Raw genomic sequence first — 18429 nt, forward strand, 5'->3', positions numbered from 1 at the left:
TCTTTAGCCTTTCATCATGGATTAGTCTCCAGCCCTAAACCGTCATTTCAATTAAGAAAGGTATTTTCATTTATATATTTTACACTCACTCTTCTTGGTGTACATGTCCTTGAGTTTTGACAGATGCATAGTCATGTTATCACCAGTGTAATCAAAATACAGAACAGTGCCATCACCCAAAAACCATTCCCTCATGCTGCCCTTCTGTAATCATACCCGTCCTCCACCCCCAACCTCTGGCAACCATAGATCTCTTCCCTCTCCCTATAGTTTTGCCTTTTCAGAATGTCATATAAGTGAAATTGTGCAGCCTTTTGGCCTGACTTCTTTTGCTTAGCCTAATGCATTTGAGAGCCATCATGTTGTGCTGTGTGTCTATCGCTGGTCTGTTGTGCCTTTTTATTTCTGAGTAGTATTCCATTGTTTGGATGAACCGTAGTTTGTTTTTTCCTTCACCTTTTCCTTTCCTTTTTCTTTCCTTCCTTTAAAGACATATTGGTTTTTGGGGCGCCTGGGTGGCTCAGTCGTTAAGTGTCTTCCTTCGGCTCGGGTCATGATCCCAGGGTCTTGGGATCGAGCCCCGCATCGGGCTCCCTGCTCTGCGGGAAGCCTGCTTCTCCCTCTTCCACTCCCCCTGCTTGTGTTCCCTCTCTCGCTGTGTCTCCCTCTGTCAAATAAAAAAAAAAAAAAAAAAAAAAGACATTGTTTTTTTTCAGTTTGGGTGGAAATATGAATAAAGTCACTATAAACATTTGTATACAGGTTTTTGTGTGAACATGAGTTTTTATTTTTCTTGTGTAATTACTTATAAGTAGAATGGTTGGATCATATGGTAAGTGTATGTTTAACTTAAGAAATTACCAAACTCTTTTTCTAAGTAGCTGTACCATTTTGCATTCCCAGCAATAATGGATGAGAGTTCAGTTGCTTCCCTTTCTTGTCAGCACTTGATGCTATTTATTTTGGGTTTTTTTTTAAGATTTTTTTTTTTTATTTATTTGACAGAGAGAGACACAGCGAGAGAGGGAACACAAGCAGGGGGAGTGGGAGAGGGAGAAGCAGGCTTCCTGCCGAGCAGGGAGCCCGATGCGGGGCTCGATCCCAAGATCCTGGGATCATGACCTGAGCCGAAGGCAGACATTTAACGACTGAGCCACCCAGGTGCCCCTTGCTTGGTTTTTTTATTTTTAGCCATTCTAATAGGTAGGTAATGCTATCCCAGTGTGGTTTTAATTTGCAATTCCCTAATGGTTAATGATGTTAAACATCTTTTCATATGCTTGTTTGCCATTATTATGTGTTCTTTGATGATTCAAATTTTCGCCTATTTTTTGAGTTTTCTTATTATTGAGTTACTATTTTTTTGCTTTTTGTTTTTAAGTAAGCTCTAGACCCAACATGGGGCTTGAACTTATGACCCCAGCATCAAGGGTTGCATGCTCTACCAACTGAGCCAGACAGGGGCCCCCTGGATACAAGTCTTTTTTTTTTTTTTTTTAAGATTATTTATTTGAGAGAGACAGAGAGAGTGAGCATGAGCAGGGGGAGGGGCAGAGGGAGAGGGAGGGAGAAGAGACTCCTGAAGCAGACTCCCCAGTGAGTGTGGAGCCTGACATGGGGCTCAATCCCAGGACCCTGAGATCATGACCCCAGCTGAAATCAGGCGTCAGCCGCTTATCTGACTGAGCCACTCTGGCCACCCCTGGATACAAGTCTTATCAGATAGGTGATCTACAAATATTTTCTCCTAGTCTTTGGCTTATCTTTTCAGTCTCTTAACAGTATCATTGACAGAGTAGTTTTTAATTTTGATAAACTCCAATTTATCAATTCTTTCTTTCATGAATTGTGCTTTGGGGTCATACCTAAAATCCCTTTGCTGAACCCAAGTTCACAAATGTTTTCTCTTTTGTCTTCCTCTAGAAGTTTTGTAATTTTAGGTTTTACACTTAGTATGTGTTAACTCAACAAAATTGAGTTAATTTTGTATCTGATGTAAGGTTCATTTTTTTGGGATATGGATGGATGTCCAATAGTTCCAACACCCTTTGTTGAAAAGATTAATTACCTTTGCACCTTTGTCAAAAATCAATTGACCACATTTGTGTTGGTCTATTTCTAGACTCTATTCTGTTCAGTTGATCTACATGTCTGTCCTTTGCCAATACAACCTTGTCTTTTTGTTTTTTCTTTTTAAGATTTTATTTATTTATTGGAGAGAGTTGAGTGAGTGAGAGCACGAGCTCGGGGAGGAGCAGAGGGAGAAGGAGAAGCAGACTCCCCACTGAGCAGGGATCCTGACGAAGGGCTCAATCCCAGGGCTCCGGGATCATGACCTGAACTGAAGGCAGACGCTTAACTGACTAAGCCATCCAGGCACCCCCAGTACAACCTTGTCTTGATGACTGTAGCTTTATAGCAAATCTTGACATCAGATGGTGAAGTCCTTCTAACTTCATTTTTACTTTTCAAAATTATTTTGTTTAAACTAGTTCCTTTGCCTTTCTATAAAAACTTTAGAATCAGCTTGTCAATGTCTACACAAAAAATCATGCTGAGACTCTGATTGAGTTGAATCTGTAGATTAATTTGGGGAGAATTGACATCTTGAAAATACTGTATTTTCCAATCCATGAATATAAATCTCCATTTTTTTAGGTCTTTGATTTCTTTTATCAGTGCTATAGTTTTTAAATTTTTTTGATTTTAATTTTTATTTCTTTTTAAGTAACTTCCATGCCCAACAATGGGGCTCAGACTCACAGCTCCAAGATCAAGAGTCCTATGCTCCACTGACTGAGCCAGCTAGGCACCCCCAGTGTTGTAGTTTTTAGCATACAGATCTATAGGTATTCTGTTATATTTATACCTAAATATTTCCTGTTTTTAGTGTGATTGTAAATGATACTTTAAAAATATTTCAATTTCCAGTATTCTAGTATATAGAAATTTGCTAAACTCACTTGTTATAGGAGCTTTTTGTAGATTCCTTGTGATTTGCTACACAATCATATCATCTATGAATATAGACGGTTTAATGCTTTCTTTTCCGGAGACACTTTCATGTTTTGTTTTCCAATATGCTTTAAAAATTTTTTTCCGGGCGCCTGGGTGGCTCAGTTGGTTAAGCGTCTGCCTTTGGCTCAGGTCATGATCCCGGGGTCCTGGGATCGAGTCCTACATCACGCTCCCCTTGCTCTGCGGGGAGTCTGCTTCTCCCTTTGCCTCTGCCTGAGCTCCCCCTGCTTGTGCTCTCTCGCTCTCTTTTCAAATAAATAAATAAAATCTTTTAAAAAAATAAAATAAAAATTTTTTTCCTTTCCTTATTGCACTGGTTAGACCATCTAGTATGAGGTTGATTAGGTTTTCTTTTTTTTTTTTTTTTTTTTTTTTTTTTTTTTTTTTTTTAAGATTTTTATTTATTTATTTGACAGAGAGAGAGATAGCAAGAGCAGGAACACAAGCAGGGGGAATGGGAGAGGGAGAAGCAGGCTTCCTGCCGAGCAAGGAGCCCGATGTGGGACTCGATCCCAGGACCCTGGGATCATGACCTGAGCCGAAGGCAGACGCTTAACGACTGAGCCACCCAGGCGCCCTATGAGGTTGATTAGGAATGAAAATAGTCAGCCTTGCCTTATTGTCACTCAGTCTTTCACCATTAAGTATAATGTTAGCTGTAGATTTTTTTTTTTAATTTATTCATTCGAGATAGAGAGCATGAGCAGGGGTAGAAGCAGAGGGAGGGGGAGAAGCAGACTCCCCGCTGAGCAGGGAGCCCGATGCAGGGTTCCATCCCAGGACCCTGGGATCATGACCTGAGCGAAAGGCAGACGCTTAACCATCTGAGCCACCCAGGTGCCCCAGCTGTAGATTTTTTAAAGTTCCCTCTTCAAGTTAAGGAAGTTTCCTTTTATTCCTGGTTTGCTGAGAGTTTTTATCTAGTCTGTTAATGTGGTGAATTAAAGTGACATTCAAATATTGAACTAGATTTGCATATGCCACCCCCATTGATTGTTAGGGATTGTCATCACTGGATTCAGTTTGCTAGCATCCTGTTGAGGATATTTGTATCTCTGTTCATGAGGAGTATTGGCCTGTGGTTTTCCTTTCTTACAATGTCTTTTTATGGCTTTGTTAGAGTAGTGCTGACCTCTTAGGGTTGGAAAGTGTTCCCTCTTCTGCATTCTGGAAGAGACTGTATAGAACCAGTGAAACCATCTGGGCCTGGAGTTTTCTATGTTGGAAGGTTTTTAGCTATGAATTCAATTTCTTTAATAGATATAAAATTATTCAAGTTACCTGTTTCTTCTAAGTTGAAGAATTTATAGTAAGAGTTGTTCATGGTAATCTTTTATTATCCTTTTAATATCTACAGTAATGTCTTCTTTTAAAATTTTTTCCCCAAAGAACCATGTTTGATTTCAGTTTTTTTCTGCTTTGTATTTTATTGATTTCTATTTGGCTTTATCCATATTAAAGCTTTTTGGTCAGGTGCCTACACATTTAGGGTTGCTATGTCTTTTGGTGAATTGATCTTTTTCATTATTATGTAATGTCCCTATTTATTCCTGGTAATATTTCTTGTTCTCAAGTCTATTTTATTTGGTATTAACATAGCCACTCCAGTTTCCTTTTGATTAGTGTTTACTTGATAGATCTTTTTTCATCCTTTTACTTTTAACCTATGTCATTCACTATATTTAAATTGGATTTCTTGTAAACAGCATATAGTGAATCATATTTTTAAAATCCCATTTGACAATCTCTCTGTCTTCTAATTCGTATATTTAGACCGGAGGTCAGCAAAGTTTTTCTGTAACAGGTCAGACAATAAATATTTCAGACTTTGTGAACTATGTGGACTCTGTTGATACTGTTCAATTCTGTCATTGTAACCAACAGTACTGATTCTTTCCTTTGTGGTCATCAGTCCTCTAGTGAGCCATCCAGTGAACTTACTGTTTCAGATATTATCTTTTTCAATTTTGAAATTTCTACTTGGTTTCTTTGTATAGTTTCTATTTCTTCAAGTGACACTTATTCATTTGAAGTGTTTTTACCTTTACCCCAGAGCACATAGTTATTTTTTTAATCTTTTTTTTTTTTTTTTAAGATTTTTATTTATTTATTTGACAGAGAGATAGAGCACAAGTAGGCAGAGCGAGAAGCAGGCTCTCCGCTGAGCAGGGAGCCCGATGCGGGACTCGATCCCAGGACCCTGGGATCATGACCTGAGCCGAAGGCAGACGCTTGACGACTGAGCCACCCAGGTGCCCCGAGAGCACATAGTTATGATAACTGATTTAAAGTCTCGAGTATTCCAGTACCTGATTTGCTTTGGGATTGGATTGATTCTTTTTTCCCTTCATGATTGGTGAAATTTTTCTTTCTTTTTTTTTTTTTTAAGATTTTATTTATGAGAGAGAGAGCACAAGCAGGGGGGCGGGACAGAGGGAGAAGCAGATTCCCCATTGAGCAGGGAGCCCGATGCGGGACTCAATCCCAGGACCCCAGAATCATGACCTGAGCCCAAGGCAGATGCTTAACTGACTGAGCCACCCAGGTGCCCCAATTTTTCTGTTTCTTTGTATGTCAAGCAAGTTTGGGTTGTATCCTGTACATTTTTAATAATATATTTTGGAACTTTGGGTCCTTTCAAAATCCTCTAGAGAATATTTACTTCTTTTGTTTTAGCAGTCACTAGCCTGGTTGGTTTCAGACTGCCAGTTCTGTGGTGCCTTTTTGTGTGATGGTTTTAATTTTAGTTCAGTTTTCAAAGCCTTTGTAATGCTGCTTTGGGTATGTCCTATCCCTGCAGAGTTCAAGGGTAAGTCTGGGACTGGTGCCATTTATACGCACTGTTAGGGGAACCCTCCTTAGCTGTTTCCTCTCCAGTATTCTTCTCACACTCCCTGGCTCCCAGGGGACCCTTTACCTAGCCCCGTGGCCAGAAAGATGGGGTTTTTCTAGGAGTTGTAGCTGCCTGTGCTGCCATTGCACAGTTCTGGGTAACTCGGGGTGCCCTCAGGGCAAAGTGGCAGGAGAAAAGAGAGAACAAAATAACCATATCTCCCCCGCCCGCCCCCACCCCCGGCCCCTGTGTTCTTCCGACCACTCTGGCCAGAAAGATGGGGGCTTTTCTGGGGGTTTTCACTGCCTGTGTTGCTGCCATGCAGTTCCCCAACTGGGACTGCCTTCAAGGCCAGGCTGGGAAAAAAAAAAGAGGGTGGTTTCCCTCCATAAGGACATCCCCCAGCAGCCCCTTTCCCTGTTCTCTGGCCAGAGGGACGAGGTTTCTTTTGCAGTTTTTGCTGCCCTCTCTCCTCTTGTTACTGTTTACATTTGTAGTCCTTAGGTAGTTGTTTGGTTGTTTTGTCCAGAGTTTCTGTAGTAATCATTGTATGATTGAGGCAACACTAGGTTTACTCCATCTGAGCCAGCTCCAAAAGTCCCCATCATTCTTTTTAAAAAGTAAAATATTAATACCCCACTCTGAAAAATTTTTTGAAGTAGCTTAACCATCTTAGTAACCGTAAGCTGTCTCCACATTTTCCACATCTGTCTGCACACTGGTGAGCTTAGTCACATCGCTTTCATTTCTGCTACTTTATCTTTTTCTCCGCCCCCTCTTTCTTTATTGTAGATCCAACCAGCTTTTCTCCCAACTTCAAGAAAGGAGTTTGTGTACATGTTTACTACAACCTATAGTTTAGTTCTTCTGTGGACCTTATAATTATAATTAACAGATATTTTTTCAGAGCTCAATATATCATGTTAACTGAGTGCTCTGGCACTTTAATAAGCATTATTAAATACTAATTAATGTAAAGAGGAACCTCTCATACTTTTCTCTAATTATAGCTCTAAAATCACTGGAATTAGATCAGCATTCGTGTGAGAAGACTGTCTCTACAGAAACAGGTTTTAAGAATGTAGTCTATTGAGGACTGCAGTGCTTGTTTACTGTGGGGCTAAATTTGAAAGCACCATAATTCTTTGGGACATGAGACTTGGTATATTGAGAAAGGCAGGCTATGGGGCCAAGGACCTAAATAGAAACCTGAAGCCTATATTATTCATAATTGTTAGGATAGTCCTAACTGTTATTTGGAGTGGCTCAATATAGATTATTTCACTAAATTTCTCCATGAATGCCACATACCAGGTTTTTTAGAGAAGTACAGTTATCTTATGGTTTTGTCATTTTGCTCTACATTTAAATAAAAGGAGAGGGTTAAATCTGTTATATTTAACTAACTCTTGGCCTTTCATTCATTCATAAAAATGGAGCTCTTTAAAACTCTTACACTTTGTCCTCAGGATTCTGAAATATGGATGATTGTGGAATGATATCTATCTCTTCTACTTCTTATTTTGTCTGCTAAAATGTCTGATCTCTGCTTTTTTCCCCTGCCCCTTCCCCTCCCTTCCCCCAACATTGTTTATTACTCACTATTGTTTCTGACTGATATTCAGATCAATTATATAACAAAAGATGTTTAAAAGTGAATCTCCCAAATTCCATTTAATATATAACTATGTTCCTGAACATTTAGTGAGCACTTAGCATATACCAGCTATTGTGTGGAGCCCTTCACATTTATTGTCTAATCATCCCAACAGCCATCTGAGGTGGGTACTGTTTTACAGATGAGGACATGAAGCCACAAAGAGGTGGAATGACTTGTCCAAGATACTCAGCTAGTAAGTGTCACGATCAGGATTTGAACACAGGCAATCTTACTCTGAAACCTCTACTTTTTTTTAAGCTTAAGTTTCCCCACAAGGAGAATTTTATTGACAGCACTAGTTTATTTTCCTCTTAAAAGCCCAGTTGCAACCAAATGAAGTGAACATACCTCAAAATTTTATTGTCTTCATAATATAACAAAGTATGAAGCTTAGAACTGGATCACTTGTCCTTTTCTCTTCGTATCTTCTCCCGGTTCATACTGCTTGCATCTCTTAATAGCCAGTATTCTCTTAGATCTGCAGTTGGGCTCAACGCATTCAACCCTCAGCACAATCTTCTTTGGAGTTTTAGCCTTTTTCCAGAAAATCCACTTAGTCTGCCCACTGTAGCCACTCTTCCTGTCATAACTTTGCTTTCCCTGGGTGTAAAGAGAATCTTTGCCTTTCTTGTACTGTGTCACTTTGTGGGGTTGGTACTTACAGAAACTTCCTTGCAGAAAGTCTGGTGGGTTTTGGGACCATTCACCATGTTTGTGAGAGTACTATCAGCATGGGAAAAAAAAATGAAGCCTACGTTCTTTTTTTTAAAGATTTTTATTTTTTGACAGAGAGAGACAGCGAGAGAGGGAACACAAGCAGGGGGAGTGGAAGAGGGAGAAGCAGGCCTCCCGCTGAGCAGGGAGCCCAATGCAGGGCTCGATCCCAGGACCCTGGCATCATGACCTGAGCCGAAGGCAGATGCTCAACGACTGAGCCACCCAGGCACCCCTGAAGCCTGCATTCTTAATGATAGTCTGCTGCGTGGTGTACATCATAAGGAATTTAAAATCACCATTGTAGTGTTTATCTGCTGAAGAAATATATATATTTTTTAAGTAGTGGAGCCCAACACAGGGCTTAAACTCATGACCCTGAGAGCAAGACCTGAGCCGAGATCAAGAGTCAGGCACTTAACTGACTGAGCCACCCAAGTGCCCCTGAAGAAATCTTACAATAGATTTTTTTCTTCTTAGGGGTGCCTGGGTGGATCCATCAGTTAATGGTCGGACTCTTGATTTCGGCTCAGGTCATCATCTCAGGGTTGTGGGATCAAGCCTGCATCAGATTCTGTGCCCAGTGGGGAATCTACTTGAGACTCTCTCTCCCTCCCTCTCTGTCCCTTCTCCCCCCACCCGCGCCCCCTGCATATGCCCGTGCGCACTCTCTCTCTCTCTCTCTCAAATAAATAAATATATCTTTGAAAAAAAGAAAAACAGGGCACCGTCCATTAAGTGTCCGACTCTTGGTATCGGCTCAGGTCATGATCGCATGGGTTGAGGCATCAAGCCCAGAGTTGAGCTGGAGTCTGCCTCCACTGGGCTCAGTAGGGAGTCTGCTTAAAGATTCTCTTCTTTTGCCCCTACCCCTGCTCACATGCCTGTGCACATTCTCTCTCTCTCTTTCTCAAATAAATAAATGAATCTTTAAAAAATAAATTTTTAAAAAAATTTTAAAAAGTATACTTTGATCAAAGATTCATTAATTAACATCCCTTTAAAATGTCAGCTTTAGGGGTGCCTGGGTGGCCCAGGCAGTTAAGCATCTGCCTTCAGCCCAGGTCATGATCACAGGGTCCTGGGATGGAGCTCCATGTTGGGCTCCCTGCTCTGCGGGAAGTCCACTTGGCTCTCTACCCCTCCCCCTGCTCGTGCTCTCTCCCTCTCTCTCTCAGATAAATAAATAAAGTCTTAAATAAAATGCCAGCTTTATACATTTGACTGTGATCAGGTTTTTCTCTTTTACATGAGAAACAGAATACATCATCATTAAGTAGAAGCTATTCTGCCCTTCTTACTGAAAGTACATGTTATGTGTAATGAACTATTTGTCTTTGTCAGAAAAAAAAAAAACTTAATAGAGAGCTGTAAAAGTTGTAAGGTATGAGTAGAAGTTAAGAAATTAAAAACAATCAACAAAGGCCAAAAATATAAAAATTAAAACTGGAGATCACTTAAAAAAAAAAAGCCAGATTACCTGAAAATTTGTTTCTTTTATAGAAGCACATGTTAATCTGAAGGAGGAGCTTCAACAAATGTCTTCAAAGGGTAAATTGATTCTCTTACCTTTAATGTAATGTATGTCTGTGACAAAGGACAGCTACTTACCATACTGATGGAACTTACTAGAAAGATTTCTATGTAAATATCTAGGCAAAGAAGCAAGCCCATATGATTTGCTGAACACTCTCTTAGTGGCATGAGAAATATATGTCTGATGTACAATATCCAGTGATAACACCATTGGTTTTTGTACTTTGCAGCAGGGAGTGTGACGTGGAATATGTCTTGGCTAATGAATTACCAACCAGTGTCCTGAGTAGTCAGATATAATAAGCTGAAAGCTTGTTCATGAATGCGTAACATATGTATACAGCTTAATATATTTGAATTTTATAGCTGGTTTTTAAGATCCCAGTTTTTGCTAGTTTCAGTTTCATGTCCAGAGTAGAAGGAAAGATGTGTATATTAATATTCAATATCTGGATTCCATTACTAATTTGTGTATGTACTGTTAAGGTGATGATTGCTCACTTTAAAAAGGGTTTACGTTTTTTTGGTTAATGATTGCAAATAAAACCAAAGCTTACCATTGTGTATATTCCAGTAAGTATTTCATGTTTTTATATAAAGTTAGATTCCACTTAATGATAAGCATTCAGATCTTTTATGAGAAGCCTTAGTCAACAGCACACTTATTTCAAGCAATATTTATTAAATGTTGCTGACATATTACTTATTTGCCAAAATTTCACATCAAAATAAGTATTAACCCCTTCAAAATTATAGTTCATAAAATTAAGTACTTATAGAAGTGATTGCTGAAAAAATGTTGGAAATTGTTCTTTAATTTACCTCCAGAATGTGCAGCACATTTAGATGAATATCATCAGTAGCAGCACGATTTTCCTTGAAAGTAGATTTGGTTTTGGGAAATATAAAATTTGTTTGATGCCAGTCTGCATAATAAGATAGCTCATCAGTTTATTCAGTACTATTTTATATCAAAAGCAGGTGATACTATAAAGTAATGACAATTTTATTATGATTCATAAACTTGACTTTTAAGCAGTACCAAAAGAAAAGTTCCAAAATTATTTAAAGAAAGCACTGTTGGCACCTTACTCCTGTCAGAATGGCTAGAATCAAAAAGACAATCAAAAGACAGTGTTGGCAAGGTTGCAGAGAAAGGGAAGCCCTCATGCACTGTTGGTAGGGATGTAAATTGGTGCAGCCACTGTGGAAAACAGTATGGAGGTTCCTCAAAAAATTAAAAACAGAAATACTGTATGATCTGGTAATTCCATTATTGAGTATTGACCTAAAGAAAACAAAAGGCTAATTCAGAAAGATATATGTACCCCTATGTTTATTGCAGCATTATTTACAATAGCCAAGATATGGAAGCTACCCAAGGGTCTATCGAAAGATGAATAGATAAAGAAGATGTTGTGTGTGCGTGTGTGTGTGTATATATATATATACGCTCAGCCATAGAAAAGAATGAGATCTTACCATTTGCAACAACATGGCTGGATCTGAAGGGTATTATACTAAGTGAAATACATCAGACAGAGAAAGACAAATACAATGTGATTTCACTTATATGTAGAATCTAAAACAAACAAAAAAACCACTCTTGAGGCGCCTGGGTGGCTCAGTCAGTTAAGCGTTGGACTCTTGGTTTTGGCTCAGGTCGTGATCTCAGGGTCATGAGATGGAGCCCCTTGTCGGCTCCGTGCTCAGCGTGGAGTCTGCTTGAGATTCTCTCCTTCCCTCTGCCCCTTCCCCTGCTCTCTCTCTCTCTCTCTAAGATAAAGAAATAAATCTTAAGGGAAAAAACAAAACAAAAAAACCAGACTCTTAAATGCAGAGAACAAACTGGTGGTTGCCAGAGGGAAGGTGCCTGGGGTGATGAGTGAAATAGGTGAAGGGGGTTTAGAGGTACAAGCTTCCAGTTATAAAATAAGTAAGTCACAGAGATGAAAAGTGTGTCATAGGGAGTTTAGTGAATAATATTTTAATAATGTATGAGGACAGATGGTAACTATACTTACTGCGGTCAGCACTAAGTAATATAAAAAATTGTTGGATCAATATGTTACACATCTGAAACTAATATAACATTGTATATTAATTATATTCAGTCTTTTTTTTTTTTAAGATTTTATTTATTTATTTGACAGAGAGAGACACAGCGAGAGAGGGAACACAAGCAGGGGGGAGTGGGAGAGGGAGAAGCAGGCTCCCCGCAGAGCAGGGAGCCCGACGCGGGACTCGATTCCAGGACCCTGGGATCATGACCTGAGCTGAAGGCAGTCGCTTAATCAACTGAGCCACCCAGGTGCCCTATATTCAGTCTTTTTTAAAAAAGCTTTGTTGGGATAAGATATGGAAGGATCTTATACTCATCTACATTTTAAAATTCTGATATCTGAGCCACCTGGGTGGCTCAATGGATTAAGAGTCTGCCTTCAGCTCAGGTCATGATCCCAGGGTCCTGGGATCAAACCCTGCATTGGGCTCCCTGCTCAGCAGAGAGAGAGAGCCTGCTTCTCCCACTCCCTCTGCTGCTCCTGCTTGTGTGCGCACTCTCTCTCTCTATATATATCTGTCAAATAAATAAAATCTTAAAAAAAAAAAAAACTCTGATATAGTTATACCTCATAAAGTAAAATGATGTTGACCATCCTTTGAAAGTTGTAATTAGGCTTAACGTTTAGTTTCAGTGCTATGGACATCCCAAAAGTAATTGCCTTTAAAAATTATTATGGCACTGTTCATAAATAATAGCATGACTAACACCCTTTAATAACGTGTTAACCCATGCTCTTACCTAAAGTCTTAGCGTAACCTGTCACCTAATTTAGTATATATATGTTACCTATTGAATTTATAAAAAAACATGTATATAATTATCTTAAAAGAAGACTAAAAGATTATAATTTATTCCCGTTAAAAAAAAATCTTTTTGTTAGGGTGCCTGGGTGGCTCAGTTGGTTAGGTGTCTGACTCTTGATTTTGGCTCAGGTCGTGATCTCAGGGTCCTGAGATCGAGCCCCACGTTGCGCTCTGCACTTGGTATGGAGCCTGCTTAAGAGTCTCTCTCCCTCTCTCTCCGCCCCTCCCCCCCCACTCGCGCGCACGCACACACACTCTCTCAAAAAAACCCACTTTTTGTCCAGAAAATAATTGCCATAACTTTTGAAATGAAATGCTGCATTAAAAAATTATAGAAGTGAAGGACATTTTTTGCCTTCAACATTTATTTGTTGAGTATTTGCTAGATTTCTGGCCTTCTATTGATTTTTAGCAGTTCAGAGATCTAAGATATAGCCCCAGCCTTCAAGAATTCACAGCCAGTGGAAAATGAATAACAATCAGGGACGGCAGGGGTTGGTTTATGTTTTCTGTAAAGGGCCAGATAGCAAATATTTTAGGCTTTGTGGGCCATATGGTTTCTTTTGCAATTATTCAACCCTGGTGTCATAGCATGAAAGCAGCCATAGATAATCTGTGAACAAATGAGCGTGGCTATGTTCCAATGCAATTTTTATTTACAAAAATAGGCACCAGCCCTGTACTGTAATTTGCTGATGTCTGAAGTATGGTATAGTGAGGTATAAGACCTATGGTAGAAAGACACCCAGTGTGGTGTGTTTGATAGGAGAAGAGGACACAGAAATCTCAAGGAAGAGGGGACTTCCAAGCTGAGTCTCAAGAGACAAGGTGTTATCCAGGAGAAGCAGCATGGAGGGCCCATGGATTCATTAATTCATGCAAAGTATCAGCAGAGGGAGAGCTGAGAGCCCAGGTAAGTGTTAAGTGGGTACCTTATGAAAATGTAATCATTCAGATCCTTGCCAATAGCATCTTTCTAAGTAGTATTGGAAATTGTAGCTACCAGAATTCTGTGATTTACTTCACATGGGTAGCTTCTTTTCTTTTCTTTTTTTTTTTAAGATTTTATTTTTAAGTAACCTCTACACCCAACGTGGAGCTTGAACCTACAACCCTGAGATCAAGAGTTGCACAGTCCACTGACTGAGCCAGCCAGACGCCCCACATGGGCAACTTCTTAACATCTATAAATATGAAGAATTAAATCATGGTTATATATATTAAAATGGAAGCAGACCCAAAATTGCCTTGTCTTTAGAGAAAATAAGATGTTTTGGTTCATTTATTTCACATTTTTGAGACCATGCTAAACTAGTCCCCCAGCTCACAAAGAAGACCTACTTGAAAAAATGATGGGTGCAACCATCTCAGTATTGGATACCAGAGTACTACATTTTGAATTTATTAATTTTTATCAAAATATTGCATACAATAGTATACACATAGGAAAATACACATATTGGCAGGGTACAGCTCAATGATTTTCACAAACTAAATACAGTCATGTTACCACGAGGCTACATTTTAATTGTCCAGCATTACTAATTCAAGATTCTTGGACTGCTTTTCAAACTTAATAATTTTTCTTTTTTTTTTTTTTTTAAGATTTTATTCATTTGACAGAGAGACACAGCAAGAGAGGGAACACAAGCAGGGGGAGCGGGAGAGGGAAAAGCAGGCTTCCCGTGGAGCAAGGAGCCTGATGCAAGGCTCGATCCCAGGACCCTGGGATCATGACCTGAGCCGAAGGCAGATGCTTAACAACTGAGCCACCCAGGCACCCCAGACTTAATTATTTTTCATCTCTGAGCTTTCAGTCAGTTCTTTGGCTTAACATCCTTACTGCTAACAATTTATTTTGTGTAAGGAACCGAGTGGGCACCTACAACCTGTGAACTTTTTTCTCCTAGGCTTGTTTAGCGTTCAGCTTTCTTTTGTTGACCACTGCAGCCCAGGCTTCTAATTTCCAGAAAATGCCCCTTACTCCAAAATCATCCATTTCTCCTCTGAGTCTCTCCACCTCCAGTAATGCTTTCAAACTGAAGGTAGCAACTCAGTGGGTCTTCAAATAAATTGAGTGAGTTGGACTTGTGACCAATATTTAAAAAGAGCCTGGTGGAGGGACAAAAAAAGAGGGAAAGAGAAAGAAATGGAAGAGTGCGTTGTAAGCATTATAAGCTTCACTGTTTTGTGAAACGTTGTATTTAGTTTTTCATTTATATAAAATTTATTTTTTACTATAGGTCATGGTCTTAAAAGTTTAAAAAACATCATAAATCTCGTTTCAGTAATTTAAAAATACTACTTAACATTAACGTCAGACTAACTGTGATAGTCATAGACCTTGTTTAAATCAATAAAATGGAAATGTATTGGCTGAAGGAAGTCTTTTCTATCTCTTGGAGGAACACTCCATCTCATTTTAAGATTCCAGTGTGACTCAGAGATGTTACAGGAAAAGAGTTACAGGCAGATATCCCTCATGAATGTACACACAACAGTCCTTTACCAAATGTAGCAAACTGAATCCAGCAGTATAGAAAAAGGATAACATGTCTTGACCAATTGAAGGTTATGCCAGGAATGCAAAGTAGGGGTTGGAGTAATATTAAAAAACCAGTTTAATTCATTATATTAATCGAATAAAGTAGAAAAACTTTGATCATCCTTAACAGGTACAGAAAAGCATTTGGGAAAAATTAAACTCTCCTTCATTAAAAAAAATTACAGCAAACTAGGAAAGAACTTCCTTACTGAGAAAGGGCATATTCAAAAACCCTATGGCTAAGACACCTATAACATTCAGAACAAAGCAAGGCCATCTCCTCTCAACCACTGGTATTTAACATTGTATTTGGGGTCCTAGCCAGCTTCTAGCCTGCAGGAAGGCCAGAAAAAGAAACAAAAGGCATAAAGATCGGAAAGAAGTAAAACTGTTTGCAGATAATGTGATCGAGTATGTCAAATGGCTAAAATTGTAAAGCCTCATATTATCAAATGTTGATAATGGTATAGAGCAACTAGTACTCTGATACACTGCAGTTGGGTGTGTAAGATGGTACAATCACTGTGGAAAATAGGTTTTTTATAGCTAAACCTTACACAGAAAGATTTGTACCTGAATGCTCGTAGCAGCTTTATATATAATAGACCAAAATTGGAAATAACCCCAATGTCCGTCAGTGGGTGAATGGGTAAACAAATTGTGATATGTCTATGCAATAGAACATTATTCAGCAAAAAAGAGGAACAAACAACTGATAAATGCAAAGCATAGATAAATCTCAAAACATTGCTATAAGCAAAAGAATCCTTACACAAAAGTGTTATGTATTATATGATTCCATTTATATAAAATCCTAGAACAGGAAAAAAAAAAAAATCTTTCCGGGGACAAGAAGCATATCAGCCCCTGCTTGGGACCAGGAGTGATGTATTGACTTCAGAGGAGCATAAGAGAACTTTTCTGGGATTTTAAAATGTTCTGTATCTTGTCCTTGGTGGTAGTTACTAGAATTTTTGCACTGTGAAAACTCATTGTGTCTTATTGTATGTAAATTATACCTCAATAAAGTAGAGGTTTTTTTTAAAGAGATTTAGACATTTAATTTAAAAACAAATAGACAAAATCACTGTTAGAAAAAAAAGAACTCTACAGATTAAAAAATTCCTTTGGGATGATGAACAAATTCTGGAAATAGATGAAGGTGATGGTTGCAGAACAGTGTGAATGCACTTAATGCTATAGAACTCTACACTTAAAAATGGTTAATATGGTAAGTAAATTTTATGTCTATTTTATCACATTTGAAAAAAAAGGTTAAGAAAAAGAAAATGGCTATGAAAACAAACCAAAAAAATCTTTCAGGAATTAGAAGAATATATAGGGGGTTTTTTGTTTGTTTTTTGTTTTTTTAATTTTCACATGGCATGTGATTTGTGCCCCTCAAAAATATCTTTTAAAGGATTAAGGCAGGGTCTAAGATATTACAAGCTTGTGTAATTTCTTTGATCAAAGGTAAAAATGCTTAATCTGATTATAAATGAGAAGTGTCTAATATGTTGGCCTCTCTTCATTAAACACAGCAAAGATCAGGATTCTGGCCTTGAAGCATTTATGCTTTGAGCGTCATATAAACTAGAAGTATTACTTGGCCAAGTGTTACTTCCTGTAATTCAGAATATCCCAGCAATTGTATTTTTAGAACTGAATTTAGATGGAAAGCTGTTTCTCTTAAACTGCTCTGCCCTTTTAGTCTCTAGTTAGTGATTGCCTCCTGATATATTTTTTAAGATTTTATTTATTCATTTGAGAGAGAGAGCACGAGCAGGGGGAAGAGGCAGAGGGAGAGGGAGAAGCTAGATTCCCCACTGAGCTGGGAGCTGGACTCAGGATCCATCCCAGGACCCTGAGATCATGACCTAAGCTGAAGGCAGATGCTTAACTATCTGAGCCACCCAGGTGCCCCCCTCCTGATATTTTTTAAGCTAAAAGGTTTGTACTCAGTTTGCTCTTTATTTGCAATTTCTAAATCAACCTAGGTCTAAAACTAGATGAATTTGGTTAAAATTATTTTCATTACTTACTGTTCTTCATTTGCCTATCTTCATCAGAGTAAAACTTACTGTAGTTTCTTGATGATATTGGCACGAATTTCTCAGCCAGAAAGGAGGATCTGAGGATGATACTGCTTGGGAATATGACTGCTTTCTTGCTTGGTGATTTGCTTCCACTTCCAGGTTTTGAGAATAATAGGCAGTTAAAAGATCTGCATGCCAGGTGCCTGGGTGGCACTGTCAATTAAGAGTCTGCCTTCAGCTCAGGTCATGATCCCAGGGTCCTGGGATGGAGCCCCACATCAGGCTCCCTGCCCAGCGGGGAGACTGCTTCCCCCTCTTCTCCTCCCTCTGCCTGCTGCTCCCCCTGCTTGTGCTCTCTCTCTCTGTGTCAAATAAGTAAAATCTTAAAAAAAAAAAATCTGCATGCCAAAAGGAGTTTATGATTGGCTGGATTGTAATATAGGAAGTAGATGTCTTTGCAGAGCTTGAAATACAGAAGAATGGGAGCATCTATGTGAAAATGTTTCAAGGAGGAAAACATTTTCTCTTTACGGTTCATTCTGCTCTAGGTAAACACCACCAAGTGAGTGAAACACAGAATGTGATTGCATCAGACAAAGCAGCAGAAATACCAGTTGCCCATGAACATGAGCACAACCATGACCACACACAGCTGCATGCCTATATTGGTGTTTCCCTCGTGCTGGGCTTCGTTTTCATGTTGCTGGTAGACCAGATTGGCAGCTCCCATGTGCATTCTACTGATGGTAAGTGGTTCCAAGGCTTTCTGGGCAGTGCAATAAATTTACAGCTTAGAAAGTCACAGATGATTGAATAATTCAGCATGTATCAATAGCCTTCTTTAGTGCCAAAAACTCTTGTCTTCCTTGGGTTCTAGTGAACATTTTATTCAGTTGGGGGAGCTGGTGAGTTGTGACATGTGGCACAAGAGAGTGCTTATTGGGTTATTACCATGCTTACCTTAAAGCTGTCTCATTTGGTTGAGAGTCTGGGGCAGAAATTCTTAACCTTTTTTGTGCCGTGGAGCCCTTAGGCATTCTGAAGCCTGTGGACCTTTTATTGGAATCATGTTTTTAAATACGTAAACCGTAACGCATAGGATTACAGAGAATACCCAATTATATTGAAATATAGTTCCAAAACATTAAAAACAAATTTATCGTGTAGTAATATATGTCTTCTTTATTGATGCATTAATTAACCAGATAATATATTTAAA

General features: G+C 38.9%; 1 protein-coding gene, 1 long non-coding RNA gene and 1 pseudogene across 8 annotated transcripts in view; 2 read left to right on the plus strand and 1 right to left on the minus strand.

Annotated features, from left to right (window-relative positions):
* Window positions 1-18429, plus strand: part of SLC39A9 (solute carrier family 39 member 9) — a 54298-nt gene that overhangs the window by 20833 nt on the left and 15036 nt on the right. For 3 of the 7 annotated variants that reach the window (XR_010405225.1, XM_064571242.1, XM_045901086.3), the window contains exons 3-4: window positions 9729-9776; window positions 17759-17956. Coding sequence is in view for 6 of the 7 variants with exons in the window: in XM_064571242.1 (XP_064427312.1) it covers window positions 9729-9776; window positions 17759-17956 (246 nt within the window). In the remaining variant the exon portion in view is untranslated. Of the gene's footprint in view, window positions 1-9728; window positions 9777-13395; window positions 13543-17758; window positions 17957-18429 lie in introns of those variants that run through there. The other 4 variants (XM_064571243.1, XM_064571245.1, XM_045901087.3 and 1 more) reach the window with 2 other exon arrangements.
* On the plus strand, window positions 3252-6459 carry LOC135361627 (uncharacterized). The gene is made up of 2 exons (XR_010405226.1): window positions 3252-3354; window positions 3603-6459. It is a non-coding gene; the product is annotated as an uncharacterized LOC135361627 (long non-coding RNA).
* LOC123861729 (large ribosomal subunit protein eL42-like) lies at window positions 7902-8221 on the minus strand (annotated as a pseudogene).

The sequence above is a fragment of the Mirounga angustirostris genome, unplaced genomic scaffold (genome assembly GCF_029215605.1).
Source record: "Mirounga angustirostris isolate CCGP_5_RB_7025 unplaced genomic scaffold, mMirAng1.0.hap1 SCAF_9, whole genome shotgun sequence".
Classification (NCBI taxonomy): Eukaryota; Metazoa; Chordata; class Mammalia; order Carnivora; family Phocidae; genus Mirounga; species Mirounga angustirostris.